The following is a 22938-nucleotide window of genomic DNA, read 5'->3' as shown; positions in this document are numbered from 1 at the left end:
GATTTATGCTCAGACATGACCTCTGTCCCTACTTTTGACTTAATCACAAAAACAAAGTAGTCTCTTTAGTGTTGTGTGGAAACTTCTGAGACCCTCATTAACCCAGGATTCTCGGTCTGTAGGTCAGCCATATGTGGGGATTTACCCCCCTGAATGAGGGAGATTAAAGCTATGTTTTTTTTCTCTCTGTTCCTGTGTAATCCCTCTGTATACAGTGTCCACTTCTCGCCCCTCTCCTTTGCTATTGTTCTTGTCTCATTTCATCTCATTTTGTTGTTTAGAGCTCCCAGATGGCACAGACTGTTCACAGACCTGCACCTCTCCTAGTGAGACAGTATGAAGAGGAACCAGGTACAAATACATGTACACACAAAAACAAAGACCACATTTAGGTCAGGGATGCCCAAACCTTTTCTTATGAATGGCCAAAAACCAAACTTGATTAAGGCTAGTGGGCCAAAGGTGAATATACTTGGCATGGTTAATTTCTATAGGTGGGCATAGATACATTTTTTTAAAATCTAGATTAATCTCACTGTAATCTTGGAATGAATCTAGATTAAAATGGCTCATTTGAATTCTGCCCAAGGCATTCAGAATATGTGTGCTACCCAAATAATAACTAAAAGTAAGTCTCTGAGAACGAGTTTCTCAAGCCAGGTGGCGCATTAGACCAGGGGCTCATCTCCTGTTTCCAAAATGCATCACAAACTGCTTGAGAAACTGTTCTACTATGATAATTGGTGATGAAAATAAATGTTCAATAAGATGTACTTGTGTTTACTAACTGTTTATTCAGTTAATCATGAATTTTGAACTGTATCCCTACATAAGCTCCAAACAGCTGTTTTTGATGACCTTAATCCGACTGAAGTCATAACTGAACTAAACAGAAATAGAATTTAGACATGGAGTATGAATATAAAAGTGGCATTATTGAAGTAAACACCGCGATCAAACTATTACCTTCATGTTGAAGTTTTCACCATATTTTCCGACAAGATCCACACACACGGCTGTCAGTAAAGGACCGCTCGCACACACACACACTTACATCGCAAAATGCAGAAGTTTTTTTCTTTCCATTTGGTGTGCGTTATTACATTCCATAAAACTCTCACCAGTCCTTACTCCTTATTTGCGTCTAATACCCCAGTTTGTCATGGGGGCATGAGTGAAATGTTCTTGAATGATAGTGAAACTGATAGCCAAACTGCAGTTAAAGTCACCCAATATTACAGAAAATCTTACATGAAAGCACTTCACGTAAACACCTTAAGTATATTATTGTCTATGTTAAATAACTAGATTACAGATGTCCATATAAGCAATGTCCTGAAATTTGCTTGCCAATCTTAAGCCAATTGAAATGGTTTGTTTTGGTTACGTTTGGAATTTCCCCAACCAGCACAGAGCCCGGGGGACCAGAGTGAGTGCTCCTACTTGGGTCCCCCGGTCTGCAATATTCCAGTTTTGCTAATTCACATTTTTGGATGGAAACAGCTAGTTAAATATTGTGTCTAGTTGAACAGTTTCAGATGTGGTTGGCTTTTAATGTTTTAATGCCATAATAAATGGATTAGATCAGTGGTTCTCAAACTTTTTTCATCAAGTACCACCTCAGAAATAAATCGTCTCTCCAAGTACCACCAAAATGACCAGTATTGAAATACAGTCGCGTAGTAGGCCCAGTAAAGCAGCTACAACTCTGCACAGTAAAAAAACGTGGCAGATTATCTCAGAAATAAAGGCTATATGTCATATATGTCGTATTATATACATCATTTTTTGTAAATTTTGAAATGTGTGTAGCATGTGCATGACATATTTCATTCCTCCGTTTACCACTAGAAGGAAGCCTGTGTGCCACTGGTGGTACACGTACCACAGTTTGAGAACCACTGGGTTAGATGTTAGGTGTCTCCACAAACAAAGTATTTTTTAAACAGTTTTACCATCATTTTACCTAAGATTCTTGAATTTAGAATTTTAATGTGTAATTTTACACAATTGTAGACTCTAATTATACACTCTTTATCACTCTTAATTTGGATTTTGTTATTTCAGTAAAACAGTTGCTGTTTTTTTTGCAGGCTCTAGATGGCAGTACACTTATAGGGCAGTTGCAGCTCTGTCTGCATTGTTCTTTTGTCTGAGTCTGAGCATGATTGTCTACTTGTCTCTGAGGTCTCTGTCCTTGGCATCAGGGGTTCAGAGATGCTGGAGTCAGCTTTATAAACTTGAGTCAGGTGTGAGGGGACACAACAGAAGACAAATGCTTTTGTGACAGCAGCTGCTGCGGTGGCAAATGCATTATTTATTCTGTAGGTCAGGCTAGACCAATAGTCTGAGTATGAATATATACATATATATATGAATACAGATACTGTATATGCATCCTAGTTTGACAGCATATTTATGTGTTCGATGTACATTGTTGACATTCTCTTTCATACTCCATCCAAATCATTTATGCAATAGAGGCGGTCGTAGTTGTGTTCGTGCAGCTCTAAATGACACATTGATGCATTTATGATGATGCAAGACAGTTGGAAGTGATCAGGGTTAAAGCAATGAGTGGTGTCTGTTGGATGTTAGAGTGCTGGATGTGTGCAAATGCAGGTCAGCTCTGCAGATTGGACATAATGAGATGAGTGCTGAGAAGGCGCTCTCTCTCCCCAGTGCTTTTAATTGTGTCTTATGTAAGGGAACATTGTGAACTCGAGTACATGTCCTAAACGGTTTACCCTAATTTGCTGACAGGAGACACCTCTGTCTCTGCAGCTGCCAATTTTACTCCTCTTTCGTAATCTGTCACTGTTTTTTTCATGTGGTGAAATGTATTAAGGATTCAAGTGCTGAATCCATATTGGTATTGTTAGAAAAGTTCAAAGGTCACCTATCTGATTAGGCAGATCAAACTGTAAGTCATAGAGACTTAAAACTTGGTAAGATTGTTGTACCCTCCGTCCACCACATCACTGAGGCTTGTTAGGCCTGATGGTGGTGCTACAGCAGTCTAAAACACGAAATGGGTTGTAAATCGCAACCGAAGCGACCTATATCAGTTGAATCCTTGACTCAAGTTCTCTTGCATCAGATCCAGCCACCACCAACAAAACATTCAGGTATTTAGCATTTTTTGTTAGTTTAAATAGTTTTGCAAACTAGTGCTAAGGTTTTTGCTAGATCTAAAAAAAATTAAATTAATTAATTACAAAAAGAAATTCCAGTCCAGTTCAATTTGCCCCTTGTCTCTACAGTGCATCTGGAAAGTATTCATAGCGCTTCACATTTTCCACATTCTGTTTTGTGACAACCTTATTTCAAAATTGATTAAATACATTTATTTAATCAAAATTCCACACACAATACTTCATAATGACAATGTGAAAAAAGAATTTTTGAAATTGTTGCAAATTTATTACAAATTAAAAAACCTGAAAAATCATATGCAGTGTTTCCTCTAGGATTTTTTCCAGCTGTGGCGGCAGGCCCTTTTTTTTTTTTACACAGACCTACCAACTACCTGTGGCATTATTATTTCAATGACAAATGTCGTTAGCGCAGTATTAGAAGTTAGGATCGCATTTGTGTAATAGCCTACAGCAAGCGAATCTCTGAGCTTGCGCGCCAATTTCCTCTGCTCGTGCACAAAACTTTTTACACGCCCCTCAAATATAAGCCGCTTCAAGTGCGCACAGATCTTCTTGTGCGCTCTCAAAGAAACGCTGCAATTTAGTGCGTTTATGTAACGAGTATGCCTCCAACATTTATTAGATTTGCTACAAATATTTTTGAATGTCTCTAATAGACCTAAAGAGTAGCATTAATGTGTCCTGAAGTAAAGTGAAACGGCTATACGTCGTGTTTGTTGGCCTCACTCATCACACGCCTGTCATTTAGTCAGCAAGCATGTAACCTTAAGAGTTAAACAAATGATGCACAACACTACTACGGTTACAGAAAAGATCGCACTTTTATAATTCACTTACCCTTTAATATGTTTTGGTGCGATTATCAACCACTATTAAAAAAATAAAATGTTTTGAATGCGAAGCTGTAATGTAGCCGTAGCGGTACGAATTTTAGCATGGCGCCCCGCTATGGAACAATGAATGTAGCGGAAACCATGACATGTACATCAGTATTCACAGCCTTCGCTCAATACTTTGTTGATGCACCTTTGGCAGCAATTACTGCCTTAAGTCCTACTAAATATGATGCCACAAGCTTGGCACACCTGTCTTTGGGCATTTTTGCCCATTCCTCTTTGCTGTACCTCTCAAGCTCTATCAGGTTGGATGGGAAGCGATGGTGTACAGCCATTTTCAGATCTCTCCATAGATGTTCAATAGGATTTAGGTCTGGGCTCTGGCTGGGCCACTCAAAGACATTCACCGAGTTGTTGAGAAGCCACTCCATTGATATTTTGGCGGTGTGCTTTGGGTCATCGTCCTGCTGGAAGATGAACCGTCACCCAAGTCTAAAGCCTGGTTTATACTTCTGCGTCAAGTGACCGGCGTGACCCACGGCGCAGGCAACGCGCGTAGCTGTGCATTTATACTTCTGCGCGCTGTCTCTGTTGGTCTGAATTAACACTTCCGAAACGCTAGTGGGCAGTGAGGTGTAAAATGTTTCTCTGTGTCGAGTTTCTTCTCTGCTTTTTTGCTTTTCCTGAACACTTCCTGGATGTACAAGTGGCTCAAACTCGCTCATTTTGAGACAGGAACCGGCGGACGTGCAACAACTTTAACTATAAGGTAAACACAAAACAAATCTTTCCATCAGGAGCTCCTTCACGGGACTCCACACTTGTAAACAATCGCTCCATTGGGCTCGCGTCCAGCTCGCGCCATTCGCGCGGCTCTCGGTCCCGCCCAGACTCGTCAGCGCTACTAAGCTGACCAATCACAGAGCTTGCGCTACGCGTCGTTATGACCTGTAGTTACATGTTTGAGAGGTGCACGTTAGCGACGGCCACGACGAAGGGCTATGCGTCAGCGCCGTAGCATACGCCGGTGTTTGACGCAGAAGTATAAATCAGCCTTCAGGTCAATAGCACTTTGAAGCAGGTTTTCATTCAGGAGGCCTCTATATGTTGCTGCATTCATCTTTCCCTCTATCCTGACTAGTCTTCCAGTTACTGCTTCTAAAAAACATCCCCACAGCATGATGCTGCCACCACCATGCTTCACTGTAGAGGTGGTATTAGCCTGGGGATGAGCGCTGCATATAGTCATTTCTCTGGTTTAATTTTTCACAGACATGAATATCCATTTCACAGTTTGATTAATTTCAATTCAATTGAAATAAATTATTTAAAAAATCACTTATGCATGTGTATCCAGTTAGCCGTGTCACTGAGTGACCTTAATGTGAACCTAGAAAACTATCCATTTCCTTTTTCCTTGCCTTCTGTGCTCTGCATCCCTCTTTCCCTTTTTTCATTTGTCATGTTTTGTTTCCTCAAGTCTATTAGTTCAAATGTTCTTCTGTGTCCTGCTCAGCCGTTCCTCCTTTCTATATGTATTTGACATGAGGTTTGTCCAGACGCTGTGTTTCGGTGCGGCCTGTCGTGTGTCATTAGTGTGTGATGAGAGTCAGTGTGTGTGCACTGAGGGCTGAATGGACGTGATTAGTGTTTGAACGTCAGCTCGTTCTGTGTCATTACATTTGCTCTGAGGATTTTCCCTTTTTCTCTCTCACTGTGTAATTTGACGCACCAGTGGCACAGCAGAATGGCCGGAGGTGCACCTGTGTTTGAGTGCCTGCAGTCAGTTTGCAGATTGCCTGGACATTACGTGTGTCCACATGTGCATTCATGCATCTGCCTAAGAGCCCTTGTTTGCTCTGATTGGAATGGGGTCTGTGTAAACTTGGTCAATAGAGTTTCCTATTGTTGATGGCCTCATTTGCTTGTATTATATGGAGGAGAAGCATTCTGTGTTGGTCTATCTATGTTTCCTTCATTCATTATTTTTGTTCATTCATTCTTTGTTCTTTCATCCATCCATCCGTCCGTCCGTCCATCCATCCATCTGTCCATCCATCCATCCGTCCATCCGTCTGTCCATCCATCCGTCCATCCATCCATCCATCCATCCATCCGTCCGTCCGTCCGTCCGTCCGACCGTCCGTCCATCCCTCCATCCATCCATCCATTTATCCATCCATCCTTCCTTCTTTTGTGTTTGTTCATTTATTCATCCATTCGTTCTTTTGTTTGTTCTTTGTTTTTTTAGTTAATTTACTTTCTCTCTTTTTTCTTTCATTTTCATCCAATCTCTTGTTTTTTTTGTTCTTCTTTTGCTCAGTTGATTTTCTTTCTTGGTTTCATTCTTTTTTTGTTTGTTCTTTCGTTCATTCATTCATTCTTTATCTCATTCTTTCTTTCATTTATTTATTCTTTTGTTCGTTTGTTCATTTATTTATTCAGCCGTTCGTTCTTTTGTTTGTTCTTTTTTCGTTTATTAAGTTTCTTTCTTTTTCATCCTCTTGTTTTTTGTTGTTGTTTTTTGCTTATTTTTTTCTTTGTTTCATTCTTTCTTTTGTTTGTTCTTTCTTTCATTCATTTATTCATTCTTTCTCTCATTAATTCTTTTATTTATTTAGTTTGTTCTTTTTTCATTTGTTCTTTTAGTTCTTTAATTCATTCTCTTTCTTTCTTTCTTTCTTTCTTGCTTTCTTTCTTTCTTTCTTTCTTTCTTTCTTTCTTTCTCTGTCATCTCTTGTTTGTCTTTTTTCTTCTTTTCCTCAATTGATTTTTTGTTTCATTCTTTCTTTTTGTTTGTTCATTCGTTTGTTGTTTCTTTCTTTCTTTGTTCATTTGATGATTCTTTTTTTTGCTTTTTTGTTCATTCCATTTTAGTTATTTTGTTTATTTTTTCTTTAGTTTTTTGTTCATTCCTTCTTTTGTTCATTTATTTGTCCTTTCATTCATTCATTTGTGCATACTTTTCTGTCATTCTTTTTTCATTTGTATGTTCTGTCTTTTATTTGTTCTTTTGTTCTTTTAGTTCATTCTTTTTTGTTCTCTTTCTTTCTTTCTTTCTTTCTTTCTTTCTTTCTTTCATTTGTTTGTTCTTTCTTTCCTTCATTTCTTCTTTATTTTTTATTAGTTTTTTTGTTCTTTAGCTTATTCTTTTTAGTTCATTCTTTTTTAATTTATTTGTTTGTTTTTTTCTTTCATTCATTTGTTCATTCTTTTCCATTCATTTATTATTTTAATGCTTTAGTTTATTATCTTTTTTCTTCTATCTTTTTTGTCTACTTATTTTTTATTTTATATAAAATTTTTCATAAATGTTGTCTTTTTAAAATTTTCTTTCCATCTCTTTCTAGTTTGTCTATCTTCTGTCTATCTACATTGTTTATTGTTTAATTGTATAGTCCTTTCATTCTTTGTTTGTCTTTCTGTTAATCTATTTATTATTCTTTTAACATATAAAGCTCTCTATAGTTCTATCTATCGTTAAAAACCACATACTTGTCTCTTTAAAGTAGACTTGCGGCACCATTGTAGGAACCCAAGCCTGTTGTTTTCCTCAATTAAACTCATGTTTAGTTCTGATCCTGATTCTAATTTCAATAAACAGCCCATATACCACCACAGAAGCCTCTCTGTTTTTTCTATCACGTTCTCATCGGCGCTCACACAAGCAGCCGTTTGTGAGTCTATTAAGAAGGCGAGCGCACTCAAAGTCGTAGCCGAATTTCACACTGCAATTCTATACTGTAAGTACATGACATTAAAGCCTTTTAGTCGCAGCTTTAGCCCAGACGAAGGGCCTTGAACAAATAGAGCTTCTATGACTGCGATCTGCACCTCTGCCTGATCTACAGATGGGCCGATTGTGTTGTTTAATAAAGGCGTAGTGTGGTACTGTACAGCCAGACCGCTTCAGACATGACCTGGGCAGCGTCCCCTGGTTCTACAGCTGCTCTCTTCGATGACTATCTGGCTATTTTGAATATTAGAGAAAGGCGTCTCTGTTCAAGCGTCCCATTTCAGCTTGTAGTGGTCACATTGAGGGCCAAAGTGATTTAAAGATACTTATAAAATGGTTGTCGGTGAAACTCCTTGGCAGATGTTGTTTTGTAATTGAAGTATATAGCAGAATATGATTTCTGTTTGCCATTTCGAATCAGTAAATATTTTGCCCTATTGTTTTGAGTGATTATGAATTGCTTAAAAATAAGTAGCATGCGCAATATATCCGTGGCTAAATCGATATCCAGAGAAATAGTATTTTTAAGAATGAACCAATTTTGTCCGATACCGATAACCGCTATCTTTTTAGATTTAGAGGCCGATAGCTAATATATTACTCTATACAATCTATATTTTTATAATTATAAAGGCAAACACATACTGTGAACAACTTAAGATTTTGACCTAATGTTGGTTTGTGATTAAAAACAGCAATTTTCCGCTGATCACAAAAATAGGCAGATATCTTAAGCTGATAAATTATGTATTATTTTCATTGGTTGAACCTTTTTTTTAAATTATTGTTATTTTTATTTTACTGGTATTTTGATTTTGGTAAAATTTTAGTGAATGTTTGGTACATTACCAACTTATGTGTTTTTTTTCTTTTCTTTATGGGAGTAGATTTTCTATTAATCAGTCAATCAATCAATCAATCAATCAATCAATCAATCAATCAATCAATCAATCAATCAATCAATCAATCAATCAATCACTTCATTTATATAGCACCTTAGGAGGCCTGCCAAAGTGCTTTACAGTATTGAAAACAAAATTAAACATTAAAACACATAAGATTGTTAGAACATAAGTGTCAATAAAAATATGTTTGTACTACCGAATATCAAAAGCAAGTCTAAATAAATTTTAGATAAAGTTTTAAGTTTTGCTTTAAACAGTGCCACATTTGTGATGATGCAAAGTTCTACTAGAGAGTTTTCCACAGTTTTAGACCTGCCACTGCAAATGAACGATCATTCATTGCTTATACCTGGATCTGGGGGCCTCCTATAGATATAGACTGGATAGGGCATACGGACCCTGAGCATGTTTCAATAGCACAGCCACATTTGTACAGTGCCTCTACCACACGCATTATGATGAATGATGAATATATTTTAAAAAATATATGACTGTTTTTCTTTTTTTTTTAAATGGCTTAACTTGAAGTGATGTAAAAAAAAATGGATAAAATTATTTTTTTAAGGTACTTAAATTAGAAATTTCTAATTTAAAACCTTCCTTATAATTAATCTTTTTGTTGTTTAAAATGATTTGATTGGTGTTGCAGTATTATAATCAGTATTATATAAGTATTATAATTATAATCATTAACACAGAACTTATAAATGACACCATATACACACTTTCCAACAACTCATATTCCGAATATACTCATATTGCTGAATATAATTAAAAACAAATGTAATATTGTATTATCGTGTATACAACATACAGTAAATATAAATATTTCCTCCAGTAAATAGTGTAACAAATAAATAACGAGTCTAGTATATCCAGATGCAGAATAATATACTAGCTAACAATGTTTATATATATTATACTATATACAGTACTATACTACGCCTGTCTTATCTGCCTGTGAGCTAACTTACCTGAGCTGTCTCTCAAATATCCAGTCTGCATTATTCTCATGCTCACTAAAACCCATCACACCCTCAATTTCATCTGCAGGAAGAGCCAGTTCTGTCCTTTTTTTTTCTTTCACTTACCATAGAACATGGTGGTGTTCGCTAATACACTGTTCATATCTATTCAAACTTAATATTGCCAATAAAAATAGATTTTATTTATAATGCAAGAGTCATTAACATACAAGTGATCAACATTATATTACTAGCTTTCATGTTTTAATTGTTACAACTTAACAGTTCACAGCTGACGTTGCTAGCTAGCTAACCCATTGCAGTATTGCACATTCCACAATTGGACAGTGTTGCCATTTGGTAACACATACATTAGATGGATTTGCAAAAAACTAATTTGATACTTTTTTTTGTGGTTCTGACATAATTTGATCCTTTTTTTATTGATGTTTACATTTACATTTATCAACTACTCGCAATAAACGCCAGTCTGTCACCAATCGTGCTTCCGAAAAACACAGCATGTCATGTGACTTAACCAAAGCACATCATTGGCTACTCTAAGGTCTTCTCTTTCCAACAAAAACTGTAATGTTGGTCTTTGAGAAACAGTGGCAGGGAAATAAACATAAGTATCATGTTGCCATATGGTTACACTATGCAGTAAAGGGTTCAAATTAAAAGTCACACTTTTAAACCGTATTTAATTGTAATTAATAATTAGATCTAAAAAAATTATCAGTAAGACTTTAGTTTAACTATTCACACCATTTACTACTGGCTTATTACCTGCCTATTATTAGGATATTACCTGTTTATTAGCACCTTCAAAGTATGATCTTATTTTACATCCCTAATACTTTAACCCAACTACTACATGACTAACTATTAATAACCACCTAAATGGTAGTTTATTAAGCTAAACGTTTTAGGTAATGGTTTGTTAATAGCATGAATTGTTCATTCAAATAAAGTGTGCAAACAATAATAATGCATTAATTTAACTTAACTAACAATTAGCCAATACATTGTTTTGTTCAGCTTTGTAGCGTCTATTCAAAGAGATGATGATTGATGGAAATGGAAAGTTGCACAAGTCATAAAAGGCTCTCTATCAGGAGGTGAAAGTGGACATCCGTTGAACACTGGGCTCTTGTGTGTGAAATATTGGCCCCTCTGTGGAGCACAGGAAGGGGGTGAGGGCACACACACACACATATAAACACACATAACACACACACACACACACACACACACACACACACACACACACACACACATATAGCCTCTCGAGGGCTACTCAGATAAACTGTTTCCAAGCTGCTCGGCTGTTCTGTTTTTACTGGGATCAAAACATCATTGAAAGATCTGCTGTTTTCCAGGAGAGCCTCGTTTGGCGCTGCTCTGTGTGAGCTCTCTTTCTTCATCCGTCATGTCCTGTCTTTACTATCAACACAACATACCTAGGGTACAGCAGCATGTATGTGTGGCAGACCTGAAGCGAGTGCTCTGGATTTCACTGCTATGCAAATAGTGACTTGTGACTTGCATGAATGCGGTGCAGAATTTTGATGGCGATTTGAGCTTGTTGTTATGCAAAGCATGCAGCAATAATCACGCTTCAATGAAGTCAGCATGTCGGATCGGGCTGCTGTTTCTGTGCTCATTTTAATAGGCTTATTCTCATCAGTGTGGGAATTTGGATTTTTATTTTTACACTAAGAGTATTTATACATGTTGTATTTATACTCAATACATTATCACTCTCACACTAACATTGATTTTTGCAATCTTTTTGTAAATTTTATTTAGTAGAGTCTTTATTAATGCTTTTTGTATACTTATTAGGTTTTCACACACACAAGCTTTGATTTTATTTTTGTAATTTTAATTTAGTGCAAGAAATATTTAGTTATAATATATTATAATATATATATAATGACAGTAAATAATATTTGACTAGACACTTCTATCTTTCAAGACACTTCTATACAGCTTAAAGTGGCATTTAAAGGCTCAACTAGGTTATTTTGATTAACTACGTAGGCTAGAGTATTTAGGCAAGTTAATGTATAATGATGGTTTGTTCTGTAGAAAAAGGGGTTCCCAAACTTTTTCATTTCGGGTCCCACCTATATAGGCAAGTAAGTCAATTTCTAGACCCACTATAATATTTTAACATGGAAAAATAAATGTTCCTCAGTACTACATTGTACTGTATTATCAAAAAGTGAAACTTTAGCTATCTTTACTGCAGCATTTCCTCAACGATGTCTTTGCAGGCCGGCAGCAGAAGCTCCTCTCCTATGGTGTATGGCTTTTGGAGTTTTGCAATTTGATAAATGAGACTAAAATGAGGCTCAATGTGCTTTTTTGTGGGATGCTGGCTGTACTTGTCATAATTTTTTGTTGATGAAGATACTCTTCTTTATTTAAAAGAAAATATGATTAACCTTTGTTGACATATGCAGAATGTTTTGTTGTCAACTTTTCCATTTTATCAAACGCTTTGTGGCTGCTCAACACAAATGAATCAGAGTCAGCTATTTAATGAATGCTGATTCAGACTGTTTTAGCTCATGTGTTTTAACCTAAATTATTCATTTGAAAAACAGACTGGTCTCTAAAAAGTCGTTTGCTCATTTTCATACTGGTTTTGAATCACCGTAACGTAAATATAGCTGCAATTAAGTGACTTTGCGCCACCCACCTTTACTCACTGTTCGACCCACTAATGGGTTGCGACCCACAGTTTGAAAACCCCTGCTGTAGACTAATAAAAAAATAATAATTAAAAAAAATATATATATAGCTTAAAGGGGCTAATAATTTTGACCTTAAATGTTTTTTTCTTTTATTAAAAACTGCTTTGATTCTAGCTGAAATGAAACAAATAATACTTTCTTAAGACTTTTTCTATTATGCCTGATAATATAAAAATATTATCAGGCATACTGTGAAAATTTCCTTGCTCTGTTAAACATCATTTGGAAAATATTTTAAAAAAGAAATAATATATTCAAAGAGGGAGGTAATGATTCTGACTTCAACTGTATATTTAGTTTTAGGAACAAAAAATAATAACTTGACTTCTAGTTGATCATTTGATATCAGAAGTGGCTTATGTTAACAGAACTTTACGGCTATATATAATACAAATAAATCAGTTGCTTAAATTAGCATTTTTTTAGATGGCTTTTTATGTAAATAGTAAAACATTTCTGTTATATATGACTCCTTTAATAGTTTAGTAAATGCAATTTATTATATGTTAAAGGTGAATAATGACTCCTGCCTTACATTTTACATGATCCTTAAAAAAAGATATATTCCAAATATAATCTGATGCTCAGGAAATGTTTATTAGTATTTTTTATTATTTTTGCTGATGAAAACTGTTGGGGTGCATAGTATTATTGTAGAAACTGATAAAATACCATTCAAAAAGTACCACCAAAAATGTTTTTACTTTTATTCAGTAATTAAAGGCTTAAAATAATGAAACATACTATCTTATCTTATAAATAAAAACAAATAAATGTTGTTGAACTTGAACCTTCTTTTCATCAATGAATTCACAAAATTTGAAGACATACACTACCTGACAAAGGTCTTGTCGCCTATCCAAGTTTTAGGAACAACAATTTCACTAGCTTGACTTCTAGTTGATCACTTGGTATCAGAAGTGGTTTATATGAAAGGCAAATGCCTCTAGATTTCGCTTATTTTACCAAAATAAAATATGATCATGCCTTAATTTTTAATCATTTAATTAGGACAGTAAGGTTTGATTTGCTTAGACAAAACTCTTGTCACTTAACAGAAATAATGTACTGTGTAGAATATAAAGTCATGGTGCAGTGGAAAAAGAGTTAATATTGTGTATGACTCCCATGAGCTTGAACGACTGCATCCATACATCTCTGCAATGATTAAAATAACTAATAAATAAAGTCGTCTGGACTGGCAAAGAAAGCGTTCTTGCTCCAAAAATATCATCAAGATTCTTTGGATTCATCTTTAATCTTACCTCAGACAGGCTCAATAATGTTTATGTCTGGTGACTGGGCTGGCCATGGAAGGACCTTGAATTTGTGCTTTCTGAACCATTTTTGTGTAGATTTTGCCACATATTTTAGGTCATTATTCTGATGAAAGGCCCAATTATGACCCATCTTTAGCTTTCTGACAGAAACCATCAGGTTTTGATTAATAATGTCCTGTCCTATTTCAAAGAGTTCATAATGCCATGCACCCTAACAAGGTCCCAGGACCAAATAATGCTTTTGTTGTCTTGTTTCTAGTAAAAAAAGGAGGGTGGAGGGGGTCACTTGGTGATTTTCAAAAATCTAATTCATTTTCATTAAACTATTAGAATTACCATATTTTGATATTTATCCATAATGTACAGAAACAAAAATTAGTTAATAATTACATAAAAACAACAACATGCAAATAAAAATCCATCCGTCTTTTGATTTTTTTGCAACCCTTGGGGTAATTATGTTATATTAAAGACACCAGGTATTTCACTTTATGGCACCAGGTTCAACTTTTACACCTTCACAGCACTCAGGTACTGTACATTAAAAATAAATACAGACCATTTTCAAGGTAAACCATGGTTAAAATAGTTTTTTAGGACAACAGTATCTCCAGCAGAGATTATATCCAAAGATGCTGTTTTAAATTGTAAATAAATCTGACATGCTTACTGTTCCAAAATATTAGTTTTTTTTAAATAAAATATATTGTCTGCGTTCGAAATCGCCTACTACTCCATAGACACTGCATTTGAATTTGAATTTACCACTCGACCAATAGAAAAGTATGCTCTATATAGTATGAATGTGAATAGTATGAATAAGCGTAGTACGGATAGCGTTTTGTCAAACAACACAAAAGTTCTTGTTTTTGACCCAGACATTTAAAAGAATATATTTTGGAGCAGTGATCACAATATTGTGATACAGTGATACTTTTATCCAAGGTTATCATATGTACTTATATAGAATCTTATAACGGCTCACGCCTAAACTGATGATGGAGGATGGTCTCCGAGTGGCGGTCTTGAAAATTAAATGATGAATAGACTTGGGCCTATTCGTATGTGTTCGCCGTTGTAAACCACCTCAGAAGATATTGAGGGTTGCATGTTTTTTTCAGTATAGCAGTATGTGTGGTACAGTACATGGATGGACCATTAATTCTGATAGACATAAAAGAAAGAAGAAAAAAAAGTGATTGTGGAAAACTAAATGAAGGCTTTTACTAGTGGAGTACAGTACATCTTTGTCTTCAGTTTGAATCAGTCTGATATCTCAATGATGTCCTCTGAAGCTGGCAAACTCTGCATTATTAATGTTTTTGTTTCAGTTTGAGCTCACAGTGTGGCGTGTTCTCGGGTTTCCTCTTCAAACAGCAGTCTAACACAAACAAACAGTACACACACTGAGACATGTCTCCGCTTTTCACTTCTCATCGCCCCGGCTCCTCGCAGATGAGACAGCGTTATTTACCTCATGTCTGCTCTCAGGTTTGTGGGCAAAGAACGATAACTTGAGTGTGTTTGTTTTAGGAACTCACCCGTTAGCTGATAGTCGACAACTTACACTACTGGTCGAACGTTTGGGATCAGTAAGATTTTTTTTATTTGTATAAAGCTTTATTCTGCTCACAAAGGCTGCATTTATTTGATCATAAATACAGGTTTTAGAAAAAAGTTAAATTATTATTAATTTATTTTTTATAAGTTATTATTAGTTATATTATTATTAGCTTATTTTAATTTATTTGAATTAATTGATTAATTAATTGATTAGCTAATTAATTTTATTTAGTTATACATTCATTCATTCTTGTATTACTTCCTTTTATCAGTCTTGAAAAATGTTATGTGTCCTTGATGAAAAAAGTATCATGACTCTATCCTTCAATGTCACATGAACCTGTAGAAAGGATTAAAATATGCTGATTTGTAGTTCTATTATGATCAATTATCATTGGTATACAATTATAAATATTGGTTATTATAATTATTAGTTAAAAATATATATTTTCTTATTTTTTGATGACAGATCAAATTGAACAGCATAGATTTGAATTAACTGATGTATTACTTTATTAATGAATTAATAATACATTTTATTTATTTATTTATTTATTCATTCATACATTTATTTATTTAAGCTTTTTAAAATTTTCAGTCTTGAACAATGTAATGTGTTCTTGATAGAAAAAAGTCTCCAGCATTTAGTGTCACACGGCCCCTCAGAAATGATTAAAACATGCTGATTTACTGTTCTATTATGATCAATAATTATTGGTATTCAGTTATAAAAAGTGATTATTAATTATCAGTTTAAAAAAAATAATTTCTTCATATTCTTGTGGATTTTTTTATGAAAGGAAAGTTCAAGTTTAACAGCATTTATTTGAATGATGTATTAATTAATGTATTTAATAATATATTTAATTTATTTATTTAATTAATTAATTTTACATTGATTTATTTAATTTTTTGTTTAATTTTCAGTCTTGAACAATGTAATGTGTCCTTGATGGAAAAAAAAACAGCATGACTCCAACTTTCAGTGTCACACGACCCCTCGAAAATTATTAAAATATACAATTATAAAAATATACAATTAATAAAATATACAATTATTAAAGTATACAAGTATAAATATTGATTAATATAATTATCAGTAAAAAAAAAATCGTCATATTTAAGTGGATTTTTAATGAAAAGAACGTTCCAAGTTCAACAGCATTTATTTAAGTTTCATTACTACTTTTCGTCTTGAATATTCATCAAAGGCAGCAACACCAAAGCTCCAAAAATACAAATTTATTAAATTAAAAAAGCTGACACAAAGCGTGTAACGTTTTGAACCACATGGCTCTCCATCAGACATTGTCTAATGACTGTCTGATTTTTTTATGAAAAAAAAGTTCAAATTTAACAGCATTTATTTGAATTGATATATTAATTAATTTATTAATTAATATATTTTATTTATTTATTTAATTAATGAATCATACATTGATTTATTTAACTTTTTGTTTAATTTTCAGTCTTGAACAATGTAATGTGTCCTTGATGGAAAAAAAAAACAGCATGACTCCATGCTGTGAAAAGCTGTGTGGCTCGAAACGTTACACGCATTGTGTCAGCTTTTTTAAATTTAATAAAATTGTATTTTTGGAGCTTTGGTGTTGCTGCCTTTGAATATTTATTTAGCACCTTTTGCGTTTTTTGGCTGAGCACCCAGTTAAGAGGGATGTGCGTGCTTTTGTACAGTTTTTCATTTCTTTTCGTCTTGAACAATCTGTGTCCTTAATAACTAAAATTCAATAATTTGAATGAAATAAATTTTTTATTTAATTAAATTATTAAATAATTGTTATTGTATCAGTTTCCACAAAAACTTTAAGCAGCCCAACAGTTTTCAGCGCTGATATTAAAAACAGATTTTCTTTAGGGAGCAGATCACATTAGAATCACTTTTAAAGGATCATGTGATACCAAAGACTGGAGTAATTATGCAGAAAATCTACCTTTTAATTACTATAATAAATTCCAATATAAACTAAAATAAGAAAATAGTCAGAAGTGTGTAACATAACCTACTATAAGTGTTACTTTTTGGCCTCAACTTACCATCACACAAAAGCTCATTTGTAACACTTTTTTATGTCACAATTCACACTATTAGCAAACCATTAACTTAGACTATTAGCTCAATAAACTAATGATTAACTGCTCACTAATATTTTATAAGGTAGTAGTTTGGTTTAGGTATTGGGTAGGATTAGGGATTAAGATCATACTTTTTAACTACTAATAAACGATTAATTTATCAATAATAAGCAGATATTAAGCCAATAGTAAATAGCATGAATTATGACCTAAAATAAAGTGTAACCAGCTCATTTAAACGACTGATATATTTAAATTATATACAGGCGTTTGGCATTGCTGTAAAGTTCTGTTAACAACTTTCCCGCTTTAAATCCGTCCAAAAAGCCAAGCCACAAACAATCGACGCTAGGCTTTGGCCCTGTTTTTCTATTAAAGCAGGAAGTAAAGGAACAACAATCAAACCCAATGAAAGAATAACAAGCCATGCAGAAAGCTGGATTCTCTCTTTGTCCTCACGCAGGCATCTGTGGGCAGCTCGGACACAAACTCATGGTCCAAGAGCTCTGGAAAAACACGCTACATAAACAAGCGCGAGGAGCAGAGGTGAAGACAGCAGGGCTCCGTTTCGCAGTCACTCACAACCACAGCACATGGAGATCAATCAAGACTGTAAAGACGCTTTTGAGTGCGCTCTTCTTCTGCAAATAAGAAAGTTCTGCTGGGGGAAATAAGTATTGAACACGTCACCATTTTTCTCAGTAAACATATTTCTAAAGGTGCTGTTGACCTTAAATTTTCACCGAATGTTGGTAACAACTAAAGAAGTCCACATATGCAAAGAAAACAAATCTAATTAATTTACTAATTAAGTTATGTGTAATCAAATGAAATGACGTAGGGAAATGTATTGAACACATGAAGAAAGGAAGGTTTAGAAAGGCATGGAAAGCCCAGACAGCAGCTGAAATCTCTCAGTAATTCTTCAGCAAGCTGAAGCAAGACAATGATTCAAAACACAGCCAAGGAAACTCTCTAATGCTTTCAGAAAAAGAAAACCAAGCTATAGAATTACCCATCCAATCACCTGACTTGAATGCAACAGAAAACACAAATTAAAGCTCAGATTTGAAAGACGAGACCCAAAGAACCATCAAGATTTGACACTCTCTTGAAGTCTGAGGAAAACTCACATCTGAGCAATTTATGTGACTTCATTCTCCATATGAGAGGCGTCTTTAGGCTGCTGTCAATCATTCAAAACACGAACTGACGTGCGATGACACAATTGAGGAGAGCTCCAATCGTTACATAGCAGGATGAGGATGGTGGGACACTATAAGGAAAACAGTTTGGTATAGCTGGCGTTTTGTGTGAACTTGAGCTGTGTTTCGGCATTTGTTTTCTGTGTATGTTTCTTCCCCTTTTTGCTTTGATTCATCATTGTTTGATTAACTTTTCTTGGTGTGCTTTGTTGGCCATGTAAATTGAAACTTTTGTTTAGAAACTCGAGAACTGGAGTGTGAACATTTTATCTTTGCATTATTCTAGACGGAGGAGAGGGAATAGGTAAGATCTGTCATGTGATGTACATGGCACACATGCAGCATTATTTGAATTATACATACTAGATTACGGGTTTGTGCCACACTTGTAAGTTTTGCTTTGGGAGGAGAGAGTAGGGAAGATGTGACATCTCGGAAGTTGAAGGTTTACTTTTTGTTTTATTTTGCAGTTCTAGGGGAAGAATTTAATGGTTTAGTTAGTTGATTTTTGTTTTATTCTTTTGTTTGGCACAATCCTTTCCCTCTGTCCTCTTGTCTGTTGAACTTTGTTTAATTAATAATTTGTGAAATCGTTGTCTTATTTGTTCATTTGAGTGAAACCTTATTTTTCCATAAACATTTAAAAATGCACAGCTTGTTTATAATAAACAAGTTCACTTAAATAGTACTTTTGCATCTTGTTGTTCCTCATCTATTATAAATGGCAGCAATAATTGTAACTGGTTTAATATTTTCCTTTTCGTTCCCCCTTGACCATTAAAAAAGTAACGGAAGGGATGTAACATCACCAAAAAAGCTTATATAAAGTATTAAATATGTTTCAGTAGTTCAGTACTTTCTCCTTGTGTCATTTCATTGTTATAACACATAACTAATTTTTATTATTATAATTTTTTACATTTTGTGTTTGCATTGTTTGAGTTTTTGCCAAAATCTGGTTCAATTCCGTGTCAACAGCTCCTTTAAAAATATTATTCCCAGGAAAAAAAAACATGACAAGTTCAATACTTATTTCCCCCACTGTATGTCATCTCTGTGAACCGAAACGCTCCCTTGTTGATCTCGACATGTGTAAGCAGAGTTCACTAGTGGCCATTCACTTACAACAACAAGGAAAACGGCGGGAGAAACTGACTTAGTCTGAATAAACAATGCAGGGACGTGGGCTTAACTGGATTTCGACTGTTTTTGTTTGCTGCAGAGTTATTGCGGGACCAGTTTGCCTGATATTTTTCACATTTTTATTTTTGTGGTGGTTTTTATGTAATATGATTGACTGGAACAGTGAATGAAATGAGGAATGCTGGTTTTGGATTTGCTTGCTGTCATTTGAGTTTATAAAATGATTCTTTTAACCAGGCCAAACGCTGTAATTAATTTGTGTAGACTTTGTAGTTTAATTGAGAAGTCATCCCGGATGAGACAAAGCTGCCAGGAGAAAATCAGAACTGAAGGATAACATTGCACATTTGGTGAACATTTAATAACAAAAAAATGCAAAATTATTAGCTACTGTGAAATTTTAAATCTTTTTCAAATAATTTTAAGTAATGTTTAATAGAGCATTACTTTATTTTTGTATTTAATGGGGCATTATTTTATTTATTTTGTTTATTTATTTATTTGTTTATTAGGGCATTATTTTATTGATTTCAATATTTGTTTATTAGGGCATTATTATTGTATTTATATAACAGAGCGTTGCTTTATTTATTTAATGGGCATTATTTTATTTATTTTGTTCATTTATTTATTAGGGTATTATTTTATTTATTTTATTATTTATTAATTAGGGAATTATTATTTTATTTATTTATCAGAGCATTGCTTTATTTATTTATTTATTAGACCATTGCTTTATTTTTTATATTTTTTATTGATTTATTTATCAGAGTATTAATTAATTATTTTATTTATTTATTTATTTATTTATTTATTTATTTATCAGAGCATTACCTTTTATATATTTATTTATTTATTTATCAGACCATTAATTTATTTGTTTATTTATTCATTTACCAGAGCATTTATTTATTTATTTATTAGGGCATTTTTTATTTATTTATCAGAGCATTACTTTATTTATTTATTTATTTATTTATTTATTAGGGCATCATTTTATTTATTTATTTATTTATCAGAGCATTACTTTATTAATTTTAAAATCTATTTATTAGAACATAATTTTTTTATTTGTTTATTTATCAGAGCATTTATTTATTTATTAATATTTTCAAATCAGAAGTTTTCTAAGGTTTCTATAGCAAGTAAAATAATAAGAATCTATGAAAACAACAACTCAACAATACACTCTGGGCAAATCAAAACAATGCATGTTGTTTCACGTCCTAGACTGTGATAAAAGGTGAAAAGAAATCCAGTCCACAAGTACTTTTTATATTGAAAATACTTTGTTTTGTGTGCTTTTTTCTCCAAATCAGTGACATCATTTGTGAACTTGGCAATAAATCCTGTAATTTTTTAAAACATTTAGTAGTTTTGATCAGGACTAGGTTGATTAACGGATTTATGCAAACCGATGCATGTTAACAGCAGTTTAACTCAGCTGATGTATTCATCCATAACGAATGGGTAGTAAATTTGAAAAGTGCACAAGGGTTAACATAATTGAACTAATAAATGTTATGTGATTGATATTTGTTAGTTAATTTTTTTTTTTTTATAAAAAAGTCTGTAATAATATCATTAAATCCAATGTGTTTTAAATGCTTCTTATTAATTTAAAACACATTAAATTTAATCGATTGTGTGGAGTATGGAGCCTCATCAATTTTGCCCCTAAATATTAAGCAAACCTTACAGAATTTAACTATTTGGATCTGGCTTTTTCTACAGCTATATCTATATTTATACCATATTTATATATTTTAACTAATTCTGTCTGATAATGTTTGATTTGATCAGTTTTAGATTGATTCTAAGGAATATGACGACATGGGTTTTAAAGAAAAAATTGACAAATTAAATAAAACCAAAAGTTTACAAACAGTTAATGATTAAAATTCATCATGATTAATGTTTTGTGAGTGTGCTGTGTGTAAAAGTTGTGCATTTGAGTCTTGTCTCGCTCTCCTCTAAATGCTTTGTTTTGACAGCAGAGTGTGGAGTGTCTGTGAAAGATGGTTAGTGATGGCTCTAGTCTTTCTGTTAGTTCTTATCTGCCGCTGATTGACAGAAACCCGCCTGGCCAAGTTCTTGTTTATCGTCACGCTCCATCTGCCTTTCCCATCTCCTGACCTGCAGATGCTGCTGGGTTATTTTCACGCCACAGTTAAACGGCTCGCCACCCTGCAGAGTCACAGCAGCCGTAACACAATCGTCACAGGGTTCAGCGGACAGAGCGCTCACATCACTTCTCCACACTTTTATGGCTTCACTAACACTCACTTTCATGGGTTTTACCATGGTGAATTCGAAAAATTGCACTGGAGTTAGTCACAGAGCACACTGAAAAATCATTCATTGGATTTACTACATTTTTAAAGGTAACTGGTTGCGAGCAATTTATATGGGTTGATTTAACAGTTTTTCTCAGTGGCTTTGGTGCATTTCTTACAACATTATTTGCAATTGCACAACAGTTAATGCATTTCTTAAAACAATTAGTACAAACTGTAATAACCTGCAAAAGCGCGTCACGTGCTCAAAATGGACAGTTCATTCCTCAAAAGCAAGTATTGATTTCAGTGAAAGTGTCAGTGTCATCAAGATGAAAAGTCCTGACACCATTGTTTATGAACAAGATAGTCAAATGGCTTTGTCATGATTTCATTATGACAGTTTCCTCTTAAGTTTTTCCATTGCAAAAAAGTCAGATTTTGGCGACACTTCCTGAAAATGCTCAAGGCAGCACTATATACTGTTTGCACAGCCATTTGAAAACTACAGTAAAGTTAGACATCACTGCATTTAGTGAGGAATTTTTTTATTTACAAGACACTGAATATGTGTTTCACATGTTTACTGCATTTGCTCTTTGCAATTCTAATTTATTCACAGCATTGTGCAAAAGAATAAACTCACCCTTATTTACAACAAACATTAACTTCCATTGGGTAGAGCTGTGCACAACTGTAAACTATATTACAGTACATATTGAAACTGAAGCTACAACATACACAGGTCTGTAAATCATTCATGAAATTGTTCAATATAGAAGCCATTTTCAGGGAATAAAAGATTTTATAAAATGTTTATAAAATTAGCTTGACAGACTTTGACAACTAGTTCAACATTTTCTGTATGTAATGACTCAAGTAATGAAATGAGGACTATTAGGTTTATATGAAAGGACTATTCAGCATTTACAAGTTTAGTTAATTTTGACTGACATGACATGAGCAAATGATAATGTTATAAATAGCATAGAGTTGTATGAAAGCAATTGAT

The 22938-nt window shown here is 33.9% G+C and overlaps 1 protein-coding gene and 1 long non-coding RNA gene across 4 annotated transcripts in view; both read left to right on the top strand.

The window, feature by feature from the left end:
- The window catches only part of si:ch211-185a18.2, a 297371-nt gene that overhangs the window by 221239 nt on the left and 53194 nt on the right, over positions 1-22938 (top strand). For all 3 annotated transcript variants that reach the window (NM_001441598.1, NM_001441597.1, NM_001258228.2), the window contains one exon: positions 282-351. In NM_001441598.1, the coding sequence (NP_001428527.1) occupies positions 282-351 (70 nt within the window). The remainder of the gene's footprint in view (positions 1-281; positions 352-22938) is intronic.
- On the top strand, positions 15017-19887 carry LOC147833023 (uncharacterized). The gene is made up of 2 exons (XR_015513040.1): positions 15017-15136; positions 17766-19887. It is a non-coding gene; the product is annotated as an uncharacterized LOC147833023 (long non-coding RNA).

The sequence above is a fragment of the Danio rerio genome, chromosome 17, assembly GCF_052040795.2.
Source record: "Danio rerio strain M-AB ecotype USA chromosome 17, GRCz13ab, whole genome shotgun sequence".
Classification (NCBI taxonomy): domain Eukaryota; kingdom Metazoa; phylum Chordata; class Actinopteri; order Cypriniformes; family Danionidae; genus Danio; species Danio rerio.
This window is presented reverse-complemented; position numbering and strand designations above follow the sequence as displayed.